Source organism: Salvelinus sp. IW2-2015, linkage group LG32, assembly GCF_002910315.2.
Source record: "Salvelinus sp. IW2-2015 linkage group LG32, ASM291031v2, whole genome shotgun sequence".
NCBI classification, from domain to species: domain Eukaryota; kingdom Metazoa; phylum Chordata; class Actinopteri; order Salmoniformes; family Salmonidae; genus Salvelinus; species Salvelinus sp. IW2-2015.
In genome coordinates, this window is record NC_036871.1 from 13,822,081 (window position 1) to 13,841,299 (window position 19,219).

General features: G+C 41.7%; 1 protein-coding gene and 1 non-coding gene across 10 annotated transcripts in view; both read left to right on the forward strand.

Annotated features, from left to right (window-relative positions):
- The first annotated feature begins 1,207 nt into the window (after positions 1-1,207).
- LOC111956594 (fibrous sheath CABYR-binding protein) overlaps positions 1,208-19,219 on the forward strand; it is a 37,984-nt gene continuing 19,972 nt past the window's right edge. For 2 of the 9 annotated variants that reach the window (XM_070436647.1, XM_070436648.1), the window contains exons 1-4: positions 12,555-12,747; positions 13,915-14,070; positions 14,905-14,949; positions 18,169-18,237. In XM_070436647.1, coding sequence (XP_070292748.1) covers positions 12,681-12,747; positions 13,915-14,070; positions 14,905-14,949; positions 18,169-18,237 — 337 coding nt within the window. In that variant the 5' untranslated portion in view covers positions 12,555-12,680. Of the gene's footprint in view, positions 1,430-4,419; positions 4,468-12,554; positions 12,748-13,914; positions 14,071-14,904; positions 14,950-18,168; positions 18,238-19,219 lie in introns of those variants that run through there. The other 7 variants (XM_070436652.1, XM_070436653.1, XM_070436655.1 and 4 more) reach the window with 6 other exon arrangements.
- LOC111957335 (U6 spliceosomal RNA) lies at positions 6,025-6,127 on the forward strand. The gene has a single exon (XR_002876377.1). It is a non-coding gene; the product is annotated as a U6 spliceosomal RNA (small nuclear RNA).

A 19,219-nucleotide genomic window follows, 5' to 3' on the forward strand; every position in this document is an offset into this window, starting at 1 on the left:
ATGTCAGGAATTGTGAAAAACTGAGTTTAAATGCATTTGGCTGATGTGCATGTAAACTTCCGACTTCAACTAAAAGTCCTTAGATTAATAAAAAATAGTGGATACTTGTGTGTAGTTTTATACAGGCAAAGTGTGTCTAGGATTTTCACATTGCCTGGAATGGACCCATCTGTACTGTCTTTGATGATGTGGACAACTGAATAAATGGGGGAGGGGCACAATGTATGGAACATCAACCTACAGACACACAGTGTACTAGGCTAGCACGTGTAGGCTACATCAGAATTGAATATTTAACTGGACAGTATGGATTTTTATTTAGTATGCTGTCGATGGAATATTTGCAATTTATGAAGGGGGTACTCTACTTTGATAATAATAGATATTGGTTTCTGATGAATAAGTGTAGAATCACCACTGTTGACACTGGATTTAAGTGCGCAAGCACTACTGAGCTCATGGAAGCTAGGTTACTCTATGTGATTCATTCTCTGCACGGTCTCTCATCTGTGTGACGCTGACGGTGGTCATTCTCTGCATGGTCTCATCTTTGTGATACTGAGTGAGAGTTCTCTATCAAATGCACATAAAACATGCATCAATCACATTCCACAACGAGATTACGTGGTTTTAAGCGACATATTTGTTAAAAACTGGTTACAACTTCACAAAGGCTCAGAGATTACATAGGTTATGTAATAACGAGCTAATACAGTACTGTGAAAAACAGTCAGTTCTCGCGATGGGTGTATCTTCCATCTTGCCACGTTCGAGCGCTGACGTAAAACGGTAATGTCTAGATGGGATACAGCTTTTGTCAAATTAATGTCGAAAATATATTTTTTGCATTTTAGCTAACCCTAACATAATTATCCTAAACTGCTACGTTAATTCTACTAACATTCTGCGTAAGTTCTCCTAAAAAACTGCCGCACACTCTAGGAGCTCAGATGCAATAATTTAATAACCAACGTTTCGACAGACAAGCTGTCTTCATCAGTTCATCAGGGTAGTTCTCATAACCTACGAAAAGTACATTTTAACAAAAGCTGTATCCCTTATAGTTAAAACCACATAAAGGGGGGATAAACAAGGCGGTTCTAGCCTGCGGGGGTATCCCAATGACTGTATCCATACGATTGAATAAGACAACCACCTCTGAAAGCGAATTGGACGAGATTTTCCTTTTCTCCGCCCACCTCATCTTCGTGAAGCTCGCACTGGCTGAGGGCGCATTCACTAAACAGTGGACGGGGTTGCTATGGGCTTCGGGTTATGAGGGCAGAGATTTGATTTCTACTGGGCCACCTTTAGTGCAAGAAATTGAGTGAAGCTCGTTAATTTTGAATTTCCACATTTCTACTTGAATTCAATCAACTTCGAATAGCCATGGCCCCGAAGAAAAACGCACGAGGACACAAAATGAAAGGTTCGTAATTTTAGTAGTGGCAGTGGTGCATGGAACCAACCTTCACTTAGCTGCAGAATGGCTTTAAAAGTTAATCGGGAGGCAATATTGACATTTTCATTTAAGCATTGCAAGTTAGCCTACAACAATACGAAGCCTATAAAACTGAACAATATGTAGCATAACGTCAACAATATACCAACAACGTAAGCCAGCAATTGTGCCCCTTTTTACGGAGCCATCAACTGTACAGTACATTGTTTCGAGTTATAGTAAACAGCACAAACAGTGTCTCTTTATATCCATATTTCAGACGCGTTCCCTATTTTACTATACATTATACATACTATTCATAACAGCGCATTTGTTCGATTTGAAAATGTTTCGTGCAATTCGTCAGGTTGCAAAGAATAGTTGCACGACCATAGCCCGTGCATTTTAGATTGGCAATGGTAGCCAAGAATAGTGAGGATCTGTGTCATCTTGTGCTCACGTATGACAATATGTGTCATATGAGGCCAATTACATATCCACCTCGTAGACTTCAGCGGAAACGGCATCAGTTGCGTGTATTGTCCCCCCCCCATTTACTTTTCCTTAATTTCTACCAAGTGCTCACGTGTCAATAGTGGGAGAACGTGGGAGGGGTTACACGTGGCTTATATCGTCACTGTTGCGAACTAGGACCCATATGGATCCCTTTTAATTATATGGACCCCCCTTTTTCTCATCGCGGGACCGCTCCCCAAGTTATCGAGTTGATTAATTACATTGGCATGGGCTGAGCTCCCTGCTTTAAACTTTCTAAACTAATGGTTTCAGGGCAGACTGCAAGGGGGTGCTTGTACAAGTCATGCTAAATATTGGGCCCCTTTTCAAAAACTCCAGTGTCATTGTGACACGTGTCCATAGAAAAGTTTACCCGAAGTTTTTTTGTATTTAAAAATATATTTAACCTTTATTTAACTAGGCAAGTCAGTTGTTTTTTGTATACTTCTAGTTCTTGTAGACTTATATAACCTTAGAATGTGTTGCACAAAGGTAAGTAGATTGTGGCTATCAGTGTTTCAGTGCCCCTCATTTTAGGCTACTTCCATAACTATTTTTTTTATTCATCTGATATAGAACGCTGCATTTACACCATGTTTTGTTACACTTTCAATAAGATGATAATCATCAGGCCACTATCATGCAAATCGATCATATCAGTGTGAATATTATGGTTCCTGCCAAAAGGGAAAGTTGAGAAGTCATCAAGTAAGCAATTGCAAACTTTTTATAAACTTAAAGTGGTTGCAAATGAGTTGAAGGTACACACTTTGCATGTTATGCATGATCAAACGGTGGTTGTAAGAATAAAAAGTCCTTTGGAACATTATGTACTGTTCTTATCGGAGCGTTTCACAACTCAAGGCTCCTCCCCTTACATGTATGTTGAAGTTGTACAGGGGCATATTCATTAGGTGAACTGTTCAGGAAGTTGCTGATAGAAATGTAATGTATAGAACTGGCACTATTCACTATTCAACAAGACAGATGTATCTGTGATACATTTCTGTTAGTTAACATTGGTTATGTTGCACCCTCCCCCCCTGAACAGGCCTCATACTCACTGCCCAACATCTGATGACTATCAACTGCGTGCCTATAGCTCCCGAGTGGCGCAGTGGTCTAACAGGCTGACTACACCGCTCGTGTCGCGTGCGCGAACATTGCAAAATCAATTTTGAAATCATTTATTCAATTAAGCCAGAAGAGGACTGGCCACCCCTCATAGCCTGGTTCCTCTCTAGGTTTCTTCCTGGGTTTTGGCCTTTCTAGGGAGTTTTTCCTAGCCACCGTGCTTCTACACCTGCATTGCTTGCTGTTTGGGGTTTTAGGCTGGGTTTCTGTACAGCACTTTGAGATATCAGCTGATGTAAGAAGGGCTATATAAATACATTTGATTTGAATTATTGCACCCACACTGCTCGCGCGCACCAATGAGCGTCTGTGTTGCCAAGGGATAAAATAGAAGTCAGTTCTATTTCTGACGCAGATCGCGCTGCAAGTCCTGCCTCTCCCATCTCCTAATTGGTTTATAGAAGCAGGTACCCACGTGCCATCTCCTCATTGGTTATACCCACGTGGGTGACTGAAAGACGAACGAGGTCAGTGGCGGTAATGCACCTAATTTATGAAAGTTGCCAATCGCAATATAAAGTCAAGAGAAGAAAAGGCCTGGAAGGAGGAGAGATGACTAGAAACGATTTGGTTGACCGTTTTATGTGTGGATTAATTGGTGGAGTAGAGGACCTTGTGCATTTCAGGTAAAATAACAACTCAAATGTTTATATCCCAGGACAAATTAGCTAGCAACAGCAAGCTAGCTAAATATGACAAATTAGCTCAAATTTATATAATTGAACCTGCTTGTCGTGATTGCATTTGATGTGGGGGTACAAAATACATTTATGCGCGATGGCGCACGATGGGGCATGCGCGCAGCCGGTTTGGGTTCTGTGTAAGGCACTGCATCTCAGTGCTAGAGGCATCACTACAGACACCCTGTTTCGAATCCAGGCTGTATCACAACCGGCTGTTATTGGGAGTCCCATAGGGTGGCGCACAAATGGCCCAGCGTCATCCGTGTTTAGCGGGTGTAGGCCGTCATTGTAAATAAGAATTTGTTCTTGACTGACTTGTCTAACTAAATAAAGGTTACATTTAAAAAACAATTTAAAGCTATGGGGGACTTATTGATGCCTCAACGTGAAAGCTATTTCCTAGTTTCCCTTTCAACATGCTGCATTTATGTAATAAGACAGAAAAGGTATGTGGAAGTCAATTACTGTACTGTATGACCAAAATATAAAAACATCTGTTCCTTTTGAATCTGCATCCTTTCAACATATTGTTTGTTCAGAGGTTGGATTGTCATTGATATTCTACACAGTGTTTCTATTGACTTGCCATATTTTATGATGTCTTGTCGTATTATTATTTATAAACAATGCATTTGCTCCCTCCAGCCTCTTCTCTCAGCCTCATGGTTTAATTGGACGAAGGCCACAGAACTGGTAAAGGCAACAACTGACATGTGACCTCGTGTGTTTTCTTTGCAGTGTATTCCCCCCCCAAACTAAATACTACTCTTAGTTGGGGAATAATCTTGCATGTGTGGTGTGAGCTTGTTTGTAGGGGATGTTGTTTTGCTTGCCTGTTCTGCTTTGGATTTTGCACCGAGCTGTACAAGAGTTGTAGGACTGAAAATGTTGTATAACTGATGAATGAGGGTTGGGAACATTTCACACATTCTCGTCAGCTACGCTGAATTTGTTTTTTTTGTTGCTCTCACTGATCCTTGAGTTAATTTTACTGCTATTGAATTGATGGCACCGAAGTATCAATATTTGAATAAGTAAATTTGCCCATTTTATTACTAGAGTCCTTTGTACAGTATGTGGTCCTGCTGCATCTCAGAGACCGGACAATGTTTGTTCAGTTTGCACTATGGTACCGAATGTCTTTGTTCCACAGACGTTAAAGGAGACAAGCATGTCTTTATGGAGAGTCAGTAATGTGCTTTTGAAATGATTTAGGCTAGTTGCTTTTAAATTGTGTCTGGCGCTACAACAGCGAAAAAGCTTCATTTTAGATTTCAACTGAGCATCATAGTTCATTTCCTGATGTTCCCACACAGTCCATAGAATGCTGTTATGTTACTGGTAATGTGAGCAGTATCTATAGGTCACTTTGGTTATGAATGGAGGCTTATGTGCTTGAAGGAAGTATTTAGCAGCATCAAACCAAATGTTATTTGTCACATGCGCCGAATACAACAGGTGTAGATCTTACAGTAACTGCTTACTTACAAGCCCTTAACCAACAATGTAGTTTTAAGAAAAATAAGTGTTAAGTTAAAAAAATAAATAGATAAGTTCCAAATAACAAATAGTTAAAGAGCACCAGTAAAATAACATTAACGAGGCTATATACATGGGGTACCGGTACAGGGTCAATGTGCAGGGGCACCGGTTAGTCGAGGTATTTGAGGAGGGGGACAGACAATGCAAATAGTCTGTGTAGCCATTTGATTAGTTTACCCTGTATCTTTCCTGTATCTGGTCTGGAGTCTCTTCCACTCCCCTTTCTGTGGACTTGGTAACTTGTGACTGGCACTTTTAGCCAAACCATGACAGTGTATAAAGTAACCAGGTGGTATTAGTTGGGAAACCAAACAGATCATGATTAAATCAAACTGGCCTTGTGTGAGAGCCAGGGGGTGGGGGAGTCGAGGACGGTGGTAACATTATCTTGTCAATGTGACCACATGCACCAACTTAAGGACCTAAAATCGAGGTGTGTGTGTGTGTGAGAGTGTGTGCGTTTGAAAGAGAAGGGGACTGTGTCAAAGCAGACATTCCACAGGATCCTTATGCAAGCTCAAACAGAACAACATACCCACAAACGACACCAGCAGAGAAAGAGAACAGAGAGCGAGTTTCTTACAACTAACTACACAATTAAAAAGGAAGTAACAGTATTCAGTTGGTAGTCTGTCTGTGGCCAGAAACAAGCCTGGCCAGTGTGAGTGAGGGGGTATGTCTCTCCAGAGAGAGTCGGTAGGGAAGGTTGTAGTAAACGCTTCGGCAGCAAAAATTGGATTGATACAGAGAAGATTAGCATGGCCCCTCTGAAAGGATGACATGCAAAATCCGTAAACGCCTGCACAAATGGCTTAGGGGCTTTAAAACGTAGGTCTGCTAGATCAGGGCTGCAACCTTTCAGGACTGTCAGTACCCATGTTCCAACAGGGAATGCAAACAGTTTAGACAGTTTGTTGGCATTTATTTTTAGGCCCACTTGGTAGGCTATTTTCATTCTCTTGTAATCTTGTGACGGCTAAGTGTTTGAAAATGTACGCGAGTAGCAAATACCTTATACAAAATAGAGGCAAATAGTTTTATTATTGAAAACGGATAGTAAAATGTTTTATTTTACCTTTATTTAACTAGGCAAGTCAGTTAAGAACAAATTCTTGTTTACAATGACGGCCTACCCCGGACGACGTTGAGCGCTGCCCTATGGGACTCCTGATCACGGCCGGTTGTGTTACAGCCAACTTATCATCTGCCAATATCCTGTTATTTCTGTATTCTGTATCAGCAAAAAATATTTGTATCACTTATACAGTACGCAGGCTTTTAGCATGTCCCCTTTTACACTAGGGCTGGGCAATTTATATCGAATCAATTTGGATTGATGTTTTTACACAATATTCCAAATGCTTTGTTTAGCAAGAATAACGTTTTTCTTTCTGTTTTTTATGAGCGATTGTCTTGATTGTTCTCATGTTTTCTTTTTGGTCTCGTCTCCTTCGCTCCTTCTGTGCTGTGTGAGATCTGTATGTAATGAGGTGATGCTAGGGCAGGGCGGTATACCGTTTTTTATGATATACAGTGTGTTTGGAATGTATTCAGACCCCTTGACTTTTTTCCACATTTTGTTACGTTACAGCCTTATTTTAAAATGGATGAAATTGTTTTTTCCCCTCGTCAATCTACACACAATATCCCATAATGACAAAGTAAAAATCCAAACCCGTCCGTGCATCAATACTGGTATGTATGTATGTATGTATGTATGTATGTATGTATGTATGTATGTATGTATGTATGTATGTATTGTTGAGATAATTTCAAGAGTGTGCGAAGCTGTCATCAATACAAAGGGTGGCTATTTGAAGAATCTCTAATATAAAACAGTTTTTGGTTACTACATGATTCCATATGTGTTATTTCATAGTGTTGATGTCTTCACTATTATTCTTCAATATAGAAAATAGTAAAAATAAAGAAAAATCCTTGAATGAGTAGGTGTTCTAAAACTTTTGACCGGTAGTGTGTATGTATGTATGTATGTACACATACACACAAGTAATAGACATTAGACCGGGAGAAATTTGTTCTTTGGTCTGGAGTCCAAATTGGAGATTTTTGGTTCCATCCACCATGTCTTTGTGATATGCGGTGTGGGTGAACGGATGATCTCTGCATGTGTATTTCCCACCGTAAAGCATGGAGGAGGAGGTGTGATGCTTGGGTGTGCTTTGCTTGTGACACTGTCAGTGATTTATTTAGAATTCAAGGCACACTTAGCCAGCATGGCTACCACAGCATTCTGCAGTGATACGCCGTCCCATCTGGTTTGGGCTTAGTGGGACTATCATTTTTTTCCAACAGGACAATGACCCAACACACCTCCAGGCTGTGTAAGGGCTATTTGACCAAGAAGGAAAATGACAGAGTGCTGCATCAGATGACCTGGCCTCCACAATGCCCCGACCTCAACCAAATTGAGATGGTTTGGGATGAGTTGGATAGCAGAGTGAAGGAAAAGCAGCCAACAAGTGCTCAGCATATGTGGGAACTCCTTCAAGACTGTTGGAAAAGTATTCCAGTTGAAGCTGGTTGAGAGAATGCCAAGAGTGTGCAAAGCTGTCATCAATGCAAAGGGTGTCTACTTTTATGAATCTCAAATAGAAAATATATTTGTTAACACTTTTTTTGGGGTTACTACATGATTCAATATGTGTAGGTGTGTCCAAACTTTTGACTGGTACTATATAAAAAAAGTTAAAATAAAAGCTAGGGGCGTGAATCAGAAAACCAGTCTATTTTGTGTGACCACCATTAGCCTCATGCAGCGCGACACATCTCCTTCATATAGAGTTGATCAAGCTGTTGATTGTGGCCTGTGGAATGTTGTTCCACTCCTCTTCAATGGCTGTGCAAAGTTGCTGGATATTGATGGGAACTGGAACACGCTGTCGTACACTTCAATACAGAGCATCCCACACATGCTCAATGGGTGACATGTCTAGTGAGTATGCAGGCCATGGAAGAACCGAGACATTTTCCATAGGAAAAATCCCACTCCTCTAACAATGGGGGGAGTCGTCCCAAAGTCGAGAAGGCCGGTGACACGCTTAGGTCCAAAATAGCTGATAAATGCATTGGGCTTATTCTGGACAGATTTTGATGAGTGAAACCTTGCCTCACCTCTTCCTCTCTGTTATACACGCACACAGCAAGCCCCTCCCCCTGCCACTCCCACAACAAAATGAGAGATCACTTCTTCCTCTCTGACAAAAAGTTTTAACTTGCTATTTGCATTTGAGGTTTGGTCCATCAGAATGGGTCATATGGACACAAACACATTGAGACATTATTTTACTGTAATAGAGAACAAGTTAACCTTTAACAATCCTCTTTTTTGGTCTCAACTGCTCAAATTGCGCACAGAGCAGACTACTAAAACGGGAGTATCAATGAACATTGATTCTCGAAAATGTGCAGCATTTTAGCCAAAGACTATTATACTAACTGTCTAGTCTGTTTTTATAAATGTGCAATAAGCATAAAACACAATTTAAATAAGGAATTGGCAACTCCTTCTCATTCTGAGAAATAAGGTAGGCCACTTGATTTCAACATCTGAACAAAGTGGACAGGCTAGCATGCTGTTAAACAGTTGGAGACGGACAGAACGGTGTGTTCATAACAATTCAACTGTTCTGCCTTGTTAACTAGCAAATAGATTGAAGTTGGATAAACTTAGTGTTAATTTTCCATAATGCCAGCTACAAGAACTAAATGTGCATTATACACGGTGCTGGTTAAATTTGTAACAAAAAGGGCATTTTCATGGACAGATTTGAAAGCCAGATCAGTGATTATTGCAACTATTTTGATAAAATAATGTAATTATTCGTGGGTCTTGTGTTTGTGGAAGGCTTATTTAGCCTAAGTATAATTTCACACGCCCTGAATTCATTAGATTATTGCTGACTGGGCCTCCCGAGTGGCGCAGCGGTCTAAGGCACTGCATCGCTAGTGCTAGAGGTGTTACTACAGACCCAGGGTCGTTCCCAGGCTGTATCACAACTGGCCGTGATCAGGAGTCCCATAGGGCGGTGCAAAATTGGCCCAGCACTGTCCGGTTTGGGGGAGATTGTGGCAGGGGGGCTTTACTTGACTCATCGCGCTCTAGCGACTCCTTGTGGGCGCCTGCAGGCTGACCTCGGTCGTCAGTTGAACGGTGTTTCCTCCGACATATTGGTGTGGCTGGTTCCCGGGTTAAGTGGGTGTTAAGTAGCGCGGTCTGGTGGGTTTCGGAGGATGCATGACTCAACCTTCGACTCCCGAGCCCGTTGGGGAGTTGCAGCGATGAGACAAGATCGAAATTGGGGAGAGAAAGGGGGTAAAATAGACCCCAAAAATAAATAATAATAATTAAGATTATTGCTGACTGTTTAAAGTACAGTGTATTTGACCTTTAATTGTACAACAAATCTTATTTAGAGAAAACATTTTAAAAAATCTGTGAATAGCCCATAAGTTTGAAAAAGGCCATATTTTACACCCCTGCTGGCTTACCCCTACTCACTAACCACTAGCAGCCTTAAAACACATAACTTATTAGCAGTTCATCACAATAGCATTTCTCGTATTGTTACACAAAAACAAGATGAACCTTTACCATCATAGTAGACATTGAACATCTATAACCAAACTGGCTAAAACACTGTTGTTACCTGCCTCACACAGGAAGCGGCGCAGGTCCTAATCCAGGCACTTGTCATCTCCCGTCTGGATTACTGCAACTCGCTGTTGGCTGGGCTCCCTGCCTGTGCCATTAAACCACTACAACTCATCCAGAACGCCGCAGCCCGTCTGGTGTTCAACCTTCCCAAGTTCTCTCACGTCACCCCGCTCCTCCGCTCTCTCCACTGGCTTCCAGTTGAAGCTCGCATCCGCTACAAGACCATGGTGCTTGCCTACGGAGCTGTGAGGGGAACGGCACCTCCGTACCTTCAGGCTCTGATCAGGCCCTACACCCAAACAAGGGCACTGCGTTCATCCACCTCTGGCCTGCTCGCCTCCCTACCTCTGAGGAAGTACAGTTCCCGCTCAGCCCAGTCAAAACTGTTCGCTGCTCTGGCACCCCAATGGTGGAACAAACTCCCTCACGACGCCAGGTCAGCGGAGTCAATCACCACCTTCCGGAGACACCTGAAACCCCACCTCTTTAAGGAATACCTAGGATAGGATAAAGTAATCCTTCTAACCCCCCCCCCTTAAAAGAGTTAGATGCACTATTGTAAAGTGGTTGTTCCACTGGATATCATAAGGTGAATGCACCAATTTGTAAGCCGCTCTGGATAAGAGCGTCTGCTAAATGACTTAAATGTAAATGTAAATGTTAGCTGACAGTGCTATAGCTAGCCACATGCTAACCTGAGTGCTAACATTACTAACGTTTTACTAGCAGCAGTAACATTAACATTTCTGCAAAACGTGCAGTATTGGAGTTGTTGTAGCTTGCTATCTAGCAAGCTTATTCCATCCCCAAACACCTGCTAGATCCGAGTGGGCTAGTTTGTTTTGCATAGGAACATAACTCTATGGACACTTTAGTACCTCCCGATTGGCCAACATCACGACGCGACCAGCCGGCTGTTCCTTTGTTGATGTCAAAGAAGCAATGTATTGTTGGAATATGAGTTTTGATAAATGGAATTTCGGATTGCAAAAGAAGTGTATAATAAACAAAAAATAAGCTTAAGCATAAGAATATAATCAATCTACGCTGTTAGATTTGTGGAATCTCTCTCTCTCGTGCAACTTTTCCCTTTAACATGACCAACAACTTTCCAACCAGGGTTGTGACAGCACATGACATAATAGTTAGTGTTTTCCTCTGTGTTTTATATTTTAATGGGATTTCTAATACCGGGACGATACCAGTATTGGAACTATTTTTTTCATGGCAAAAATGATAACACAGAGGCAGAGCTCTCTTTGGTCCTTTCAAAACAATAAAACATTGTGTGCTATAGCTTGGAAAATAAAGAACTGTGACACTTGATGACAACATAATGTTTGTTTCCAATGTTAGGGATGTTTTCCTAAAGAAGTAAAATCCGCTTTGTGCTTTGTTTCCTTGCCACGATACTAAGTATTACGATACTAGTATCTCCTGGCCCTGGTGATTTCCATGTGTGCTTGGCAATGTGTGGCCCATTGTGCGTTTTGCTGTGATTTGTGGTCATCTGAGTGATATTCTGGATGAGCAACATTTTTACTTTACCCCCTTTTTCTCTCCAATTTTTGTGATATCTAATTGGTAGTTCCAATCTTGTCTCATCGCTGCAACTCCCCTACGGACTCGGGAGAGGCTAAGGTCGAGAGCCATGCATGCGTCCTCCGAAACACAACCCTGCCAAACCGCACTGCTTCTTGACACACTGCTCGCACCAATGTGTCAGGGGTAACACCGTCCGACTGACGACCGAGGTCAGCTTGCAGGGGCTCGGGCCGCCACAAGGAGTCACTAGAGCACGATGAGACAAGGAAATCCCGGCCGGCAAAACCTTCCCCTAATCCGGACGACGCTGGGCCAATTGTGCGCCGCCTCATGGGTCTCCCGGTCACGGCCGGATGTGACACAGCCTGGGATCTAACTGCGATGCAGTGTCTTAGACCACTGCGCCACTCTGGAGGCTCGGATGAGCAACATTTAACACATTGGTAATAACCCAGCTCCTTCCCCAAAATGCACACACTTCTTTGCAGCAGATTTTCTTTGTACTCTACCTATGTCAGACAGGTGATGTACGTTTGTGAATGACGTCCCTCAATCCTGAGTGTGCAGAGAAGTTTTGAAATGTCTCTACTCTCTCGGAGAGCCTGCTTAAACCGCCCATGTAGGGCTAATGAGTATCCCCCTGGCAGCCAAGCAAAGTCCCTGAAAGTCTGCCAGGATTTGCATGGGCTGTGGCCTGTAGCCTTTAAATCCCTCTCCCTCAGCCCGCTCCACCACACGGTAGTGTGTGAATGAGTGTCAGCCAGTTCACTTAGTAAAGATCTCCCCTTCTCAGCCTGCTGCTGTTTTATTGTTACTGGGGTGGGAGGTAATAACGACAGACATTTTTTTATGGCCCTTTGAATCCCTGGGGTTCTGTCCTGAGGGATGCCGGGTAATGTCACATTGGCATGGCGTTAACACCGCCTCTCCATATCAATGCCTGAATATCTTCTGGTGGACGAGCGGACAGCTCTAAAAATAGCCCTATTGGCTGGTTCAGGTCCCATATCGGGTTCCTGTTGAGTTTGCCTGGAACAAATAGAGGAGGGTAGCTGTTGCAAAGGGGTTTGGGGGAAGGATAAGGGAGATAAGACTCACTGAAGATTTTCCCATTCGGACGGGTCAGGGACGGTCTGCACGGATGGAAGTGCCGATAGTCAAGCCCACCCCGGTGTTGGAACCCGCGGTCGTTGCCGAACACACAGAAGGTAGATGGAGCGATGTCGTCAGATAACAACCTTCTCCAGAATGAGGGTTACTTTTATAGACGTTGGTTCGACCCGTGAAATGTTCCTTTTTTGGTGATGGTGGACAAACCGTTGTTATTATGAGAGGCGCACATCTGGGGTTGATGTTTTGGCGTTTGTTATACTCAACTGAGGGACGATGTGGAGCACGACACAGCTCTGTCGATAAGGTCATAGGATTGGGCCTAGTTTTTGGGTTGGTTTCGGTGCAGAGGTGGAACCACTTTATTTAACTTTTTGAAAGAAATCGCAAATTGTAGTGTGTAGATGAGGTTTGCATGAAAGTGAAGTCGAATGACCAATGGGTGCATTGATTAGGACTGATGGCATTTGGAGATTTTTTCAGGACTATACATATTAAAAAAAATATAAAGAACTGTCACTGACATAATCAGGTGCTGTGTGTCTATATATGGTGTCCAGTAAGCGTTTCACTGTTACCCTACACTTGTTGATTACGAAGCATGCGACAAATATAATTTAATTTGATCTGTATGTGTGAAATGGTTTGACCTAGCTTTAGGGTAGCGGACTGCACCTGTTCATTATTCCACTGCCATCTCTTCGAATATACTGTTGTTTTTACCCATACAGTGTTCAGTGTTCAGTGTCAACAGAAACCGGAATAATTACTCCACTGCTTTTGTATTTTTGCCTCTCTGGGGACAATACTGAATTATAATTCAGTTACTTGAAAGCTCTAGGCCTATGTTCAGGCCTCTTGAGGTTTGCAATGTGACATTGTTAGGTTTTCATACTATGTATAGGCAACATTTTATCTACCTTTTTCTTTGTTGTAAGTATCAAAAATGTGGTCAGTGGCTTATGAGATTTCTCCATTCTTACCCATTTAACTTCCCATTTTATATCTCTGACTGCAAAACAACAACAAAAATGCTTACGTCATGAGTATTATCGCAAGATATCTCTTTGCCGTCAGCTTCTTTTAACCACAAAAGCTTTCTGATTTCTGGAACATTTAGGCCTAGGCCTGTATTTTGACCATCTTACAACTCAAATAGAACACATTGCATTTGTGTGTAGCTTATGTATACACGTCTTTATCCTGTATAGTATTCGTTTCAGGTCTGACTCTCTGACTTATCTCTCTCCCACCCACCATCACAGAAGCCAAAGCACAGCTGGCCAGTAAGAATGGCAAGAAGCCTGAGGTAGCAGGAGGAAGCTCCTTCTTCACCTGGTTCATGGTTCTTGCCCTCCTGGGCGTCTGGACCTCTGTGGCCGTCGTCTACTTCGACCTGGTCGACTACCAAGGCGTCATCGGTAAGTGACACCTTAAAGGTGATTTTCCTGTGTGTTTTTTATATATATATATATATATATATATACACATATATATATACACACACACATACTGAAGTTGTAATAATATTGTGAAAATGATAATGCAATATAAGTGTAAGAGCTGTTTGAAAAGACAGCCTGACATTTTTGGGGATATCACCAGGCAGTATAAGTTAATAGACCAATAAATAGTTTGCCCTCCTCTCTGCCAATAACGGCTAGTTTTCAGGTTACATATCCCTCCAAATAGGCTCCCCCAATAAGGCCCCTCACTCAGGCCACTCCCAGACAGTCCTAGCAAAAGTCTTGCTTGAGAAATTGCTTTTTGCTAAGCAGCTGTTTTTGTTTCTTTTTGGCCATTTCAATTGAAAGAAATCACATTAAGGTACTTAATTGTAACCCAGAACCCATTTGATATTGAGATAAAAACGGCTTCATTGAACCTTTTAACAGGAAACACAAATGCTACAGTACTGTAGCAGGGCTACATTTCCTGCTAGCTACAGCAGTCTGTCACAGTCAGTTGGTAGAACCTTCAGCCTTTGCTACAATCATGAATGCCATTGAGGAATAACCCAAAGTGATACTGAGTGCTTTGATGCATTTTAACATTGAGCTTTCAACTTCTCAACCTTGTCGTAGTTTTATCTTTGGTGCATGTGTGTGTGCACTTGCTCAGTGTGTGGATCTGAATATGTCTGTTTACTAAATCATGTTTGGATCGCAAATTGATACTTAATCATTTATTAATCTTGCAAATATTTGTATTTCTCCAATGTGAATGTTTTTGTCTGGTCTTAATCTTGCATGCAGCCAATGCAAAGGACTTGCACATTAAGCTGTCTGAGACACTGCAAGGTATGATATTTGCGCCCATGATCATGCCCCCAAATAATCATGTGTCAACCATGAGACTCACCAACCCTCCAGTCCCAATTGAAATAATCAATTTATTTCCCATACATATCGTCTAATCACTTGCTTTTGACTAAATTCTTATTGCAAGAAAATATAACATTTTTAAGTTGCATTAGTCATAAAAGAGATTTAACCTTTTTTCAATAGTCACATTGTATTTTTTTATGATTTAATACCAATCAAATAAATTTGATATATAATGCAATGTAAATGAACAAATGTAATGCAAAGCTGGCAAATAATATTTTTGAATCATTGCTTCCTTGCTTTTTTATGCTGAGCTAGTCATATTTATTCAAATAAGACAGTGTGGCTATGTTGTGGTAGGGGTTGGAACCGGTTCAGGGAACAGAACAGTTAATAACGTTATTTTCGTTCAGGGCATTTTTTGGGGTCCCACAAACGCAACAACTCGCATGTCCAAAGCCCTCACTCTGTCACTCAAACTTATTCCAGTGTCTGCCTGCCAGCTGAAAATCTTTGCGTGCTCTCGTGTGTGTGTGTGTGTGTGTGTGTGTGGTGTGTGTGTGTGTGTGTGTGTGTGTGTGTGTGTGTGTGTGTGTGTGTGTGTGTGTGTGTGTGTGTGGTGTGTGTGTGTGTGTGTGTGTGTGTGTGTGTGTGTGTGTGTGTGCCTCTCCCCTCCGAAGCGTAGACTACTGTAATCTAGTTACTGCTAGTTATGGATAATATAGTATCACGTTTCACATTGGATATATTAACTACTAAAAGTTAAGACATGTTTTTAATTCTGCACTAACAAGCTCGTTAACTAGCTAGCTCTGGTCCAACTCTCAGAAGTTGAAAGACATTCAAAGTTCGTCTGTAGAAGCCGTTCCTCTGTAGGTGTAATGCTGTGGGTCTAATTCCGATAATGCATTCTTTAAGGAATACCTAGGATAGGATAAAGTAATCCTTCTCACCCCCCCCCCCTTAAAAGATTTAGATGCACTATTGTAAAGTGGCTGTTCCACTGGATGTCATAAGGTGAATGCACCAATTTGTAAGTCGCTCTGGATAAGAGCGTCTGCTAAATGACTTAAATGTAAATGTAAATGTAATGCATGTCATAGGATGCCCAGCGCTTCAAGCCAAGCCTCTTACTCCACCCACTCTCACTCTCTCCCCGCAAAATTTCAGTCGCATCTAGTGCCCTACACTTGATTGTTTATTGCGCATTGTAAACAACTATTGCTACGCAGCCGATAGCACCCAGGCCAAAATGACTAGGCCTATACCTTGCACGCTCCATAGCAAGCGCCTGTATTCACATTGATTGGTGACGTAATTGAATGTCAGGCTAATGTACATTTTTGTTCGATTTGGTTCAGGACTTTTTTATTTTTCCAGTAGGAACAGTGGAAAGGAACAAAGAAAAGATTGGTTTGTTTCAGAACGAAAAATGTGAAGCTCGTCATTAAAACATTTAAATATTGAAATGCTAACATGTTACTATAATGCTAATCTCTCATGGGCAGATTCTGCGCGTAGGCTCATGGTATTCTCAGATCATGAAATTGAGATCTGAACTGACTTGGATCCGTGAAATTCCCAGCCGACACTGACAGGATCCTGTTCTTTTTTTTTTAAAGTCAGTATCCGATTCGGATCCGAGGTGGACCAGATCCTACCCCAAATATGTCAGATGAATCGGATCCAAATTGGGCCGGTCTGTATCGGACCCAAATGGATCCAAAATATAAAAAATGCCGCATTATTGCTGCACAAGCCTTGTCTGGCAGGCAGTGAGCGTTAAAGTTTCACATGCTTTTTCTGTTGTCGGCCTATTTAAAATAATTGATTTGTGGTCTACACTACAGCTTAGTATTTTGATAAATGACATCCCTAATTTAGAATGTTGACACAAGAAGGGAAGGGGTGTATGTGTGGAGAAGGCTCACTAATAGGCACGTCTCTCTCCAGAATGCCCTCTGTCTCCCGCTAATTTGTGCGCATTTATTGTTTCATTACGTCAATTGTTTGCTCTTTGTTAATATTTATTGTTTGTAATTTTTTTTGCTTGAGCACGTATAGAAGTGCCTGGCTTGTATACCAATTACCCCACTGAAGGCATTCTTTCAAAAAGTATACTCTGCCATAAGACGTTATATGGGCAAATATAAATGAAAGTTTTACATCTCCCTGAGTCTGAGGGTGGTTTTAATTGTATCAACTCGCCACCCAAGGCTTTTATTTTAGACATATTGTTAAATGCACTAAAGAGGAACAATGGGTAATTATTGAAGATGCGCATGCTCACCCCCAGAATCTTTTCACGTGTCTATTTTCAAAGAACATTAACGACTTCATAGTAGTATGGAAGAAGAAAATGAAACAGATTCTACAAGAACAAATATCACTCCCAAAAACACAACCGTATGGAACAATCCTTGGAAACTGTAAATTAATTGGTAATAGGAAATAAGTATATTTCCATAACACAATTAAAACGCAATTTTGGACTGACCAATGTAGATATTTTCAAATACATGCAACTTAAAAGTAAAATATCACAATTTTGATTTGTAAAATTTTGGACATCAGAACAATCTTGAGGGAACCCTATTTGAGTCAGAAAATTATATTCATATGGTGGGTAAGATGAACAAAACCTTGCAGAGAGCCTATCCAACTGACAACCTCTTCGAAAAAAAATATTAACTGTTGGAACCATGACTTAAACATAACTGATATTGGCACAAGATGCAGAGAATGTTGGGGGGGTGGCAGCAGTTTCCTTTTGCGAGGGTGGAGACTTCTAACACACATAGACCCAGAAGTTTATCACACAGCTGACCAAATTACACAAGAATTTACTTCTGGGTTAACCAAGATTTTATGTTTTATTATTTTATTATGTAACCAGATTTACCAGAAACGCTAATATGATCATTAAAAAAATGACTCATGATAATATTGCTTATCGTAGAAATAAATAGCAATACTTCTGGAAATGCAGAAATGAACAGTAATGATTATCCTAATCCTCATCCAAGAACGATAGCAATTAACATACTGTTTTGTTATTAGAATTTAAATGCTAGTATCCCCCATCCTATGCTATTTTCATTGCGTAGGGTATAGTAACCCACCCCCATTTCACCATACATACCCAACCTCCACTTACCCGGGGCTAAAGACTAACTCCAGTTACTTTACTAGGTCAACTTTCGTCCTATGATGCTGATGGAGATGGTGACTTCGATGTGGAGGATGCTAAAGTACTGCTAGGCAAGTTCATCGATTTGAACTGGATTGCTATTTATTGAAGTGTGTTTGTGTGATTGCATAACTGATTTGGGTTTTCTTTTGCATGACTGACTGGTTTAACCGATCTCTGCCACAAGATACTATTTTAGTCAATTCTACCAAACTGGACAATGAATCAACAAAGTCTGCATGTGCATGTTGTGAAAAGGTGTTTCGAGTACGATTCCATAGTGACTGTTGCGTTTCACACCACTGACATAACATCCAGGGCCTATTGCTGCATGCCTTAAGAATTACTCAGTCATAACAAGGACTTCTGTGTTCTCTCATCTCTAAGTCACTTGTTATATGATCTTAAAGTTGCTCATTTCTTTCTAATCAAAAGGGAAGAACCTACTTCAGGAGTGTTTGGTCCAATGAGTTGGTTCCATGTTCTGGTACTCGGTCTACTCTGCTGCTGTCTGCCATAAAGACTACTGCTCTGCTTTGTCACCCAGACCACTGCCTGTCTGGCACAGCTGTGGTCCCTGCTGCTAGTGATAGATTCTATAGAGTCCCTCTGCATGCCCACCCCCCTCTAGGCTATTGCTATTCTCTCCTCTCTTTAGTCTCCAACTCTGCTTCATGTGATCTTAGACCTGCATAGTTTCCCTCGCTGCCTGGCCTCGCTTTAAACTTTCCACCCTTTCCTTTCCTCCCTTTTCCACCTTTTACTCTTCTTTCTTTTTCTCCCTCCCTCCCTATCTCCCTTTCCTTGTTTTCCCCTCTGTTTGCGTAGGCCTGACCAAAGATGGCAGTCAGGAAAAGTTGGACTCCCTCAAGGAGGTCCTGGATATGTTAGTGGAGGAGGGCTCCGATTGGTTTCAAGGCTTCTTCACATTCCTCTATGGCCTCATAAACCCGTTTGAGGATGAGGATGGAGCGGCGGAGGAGGAAAGGGGCACTTCTCAGACTGACGGGGTTCAGGGAAAGAGTTGTGTGATCTTAGGCCTCCACAACCAGT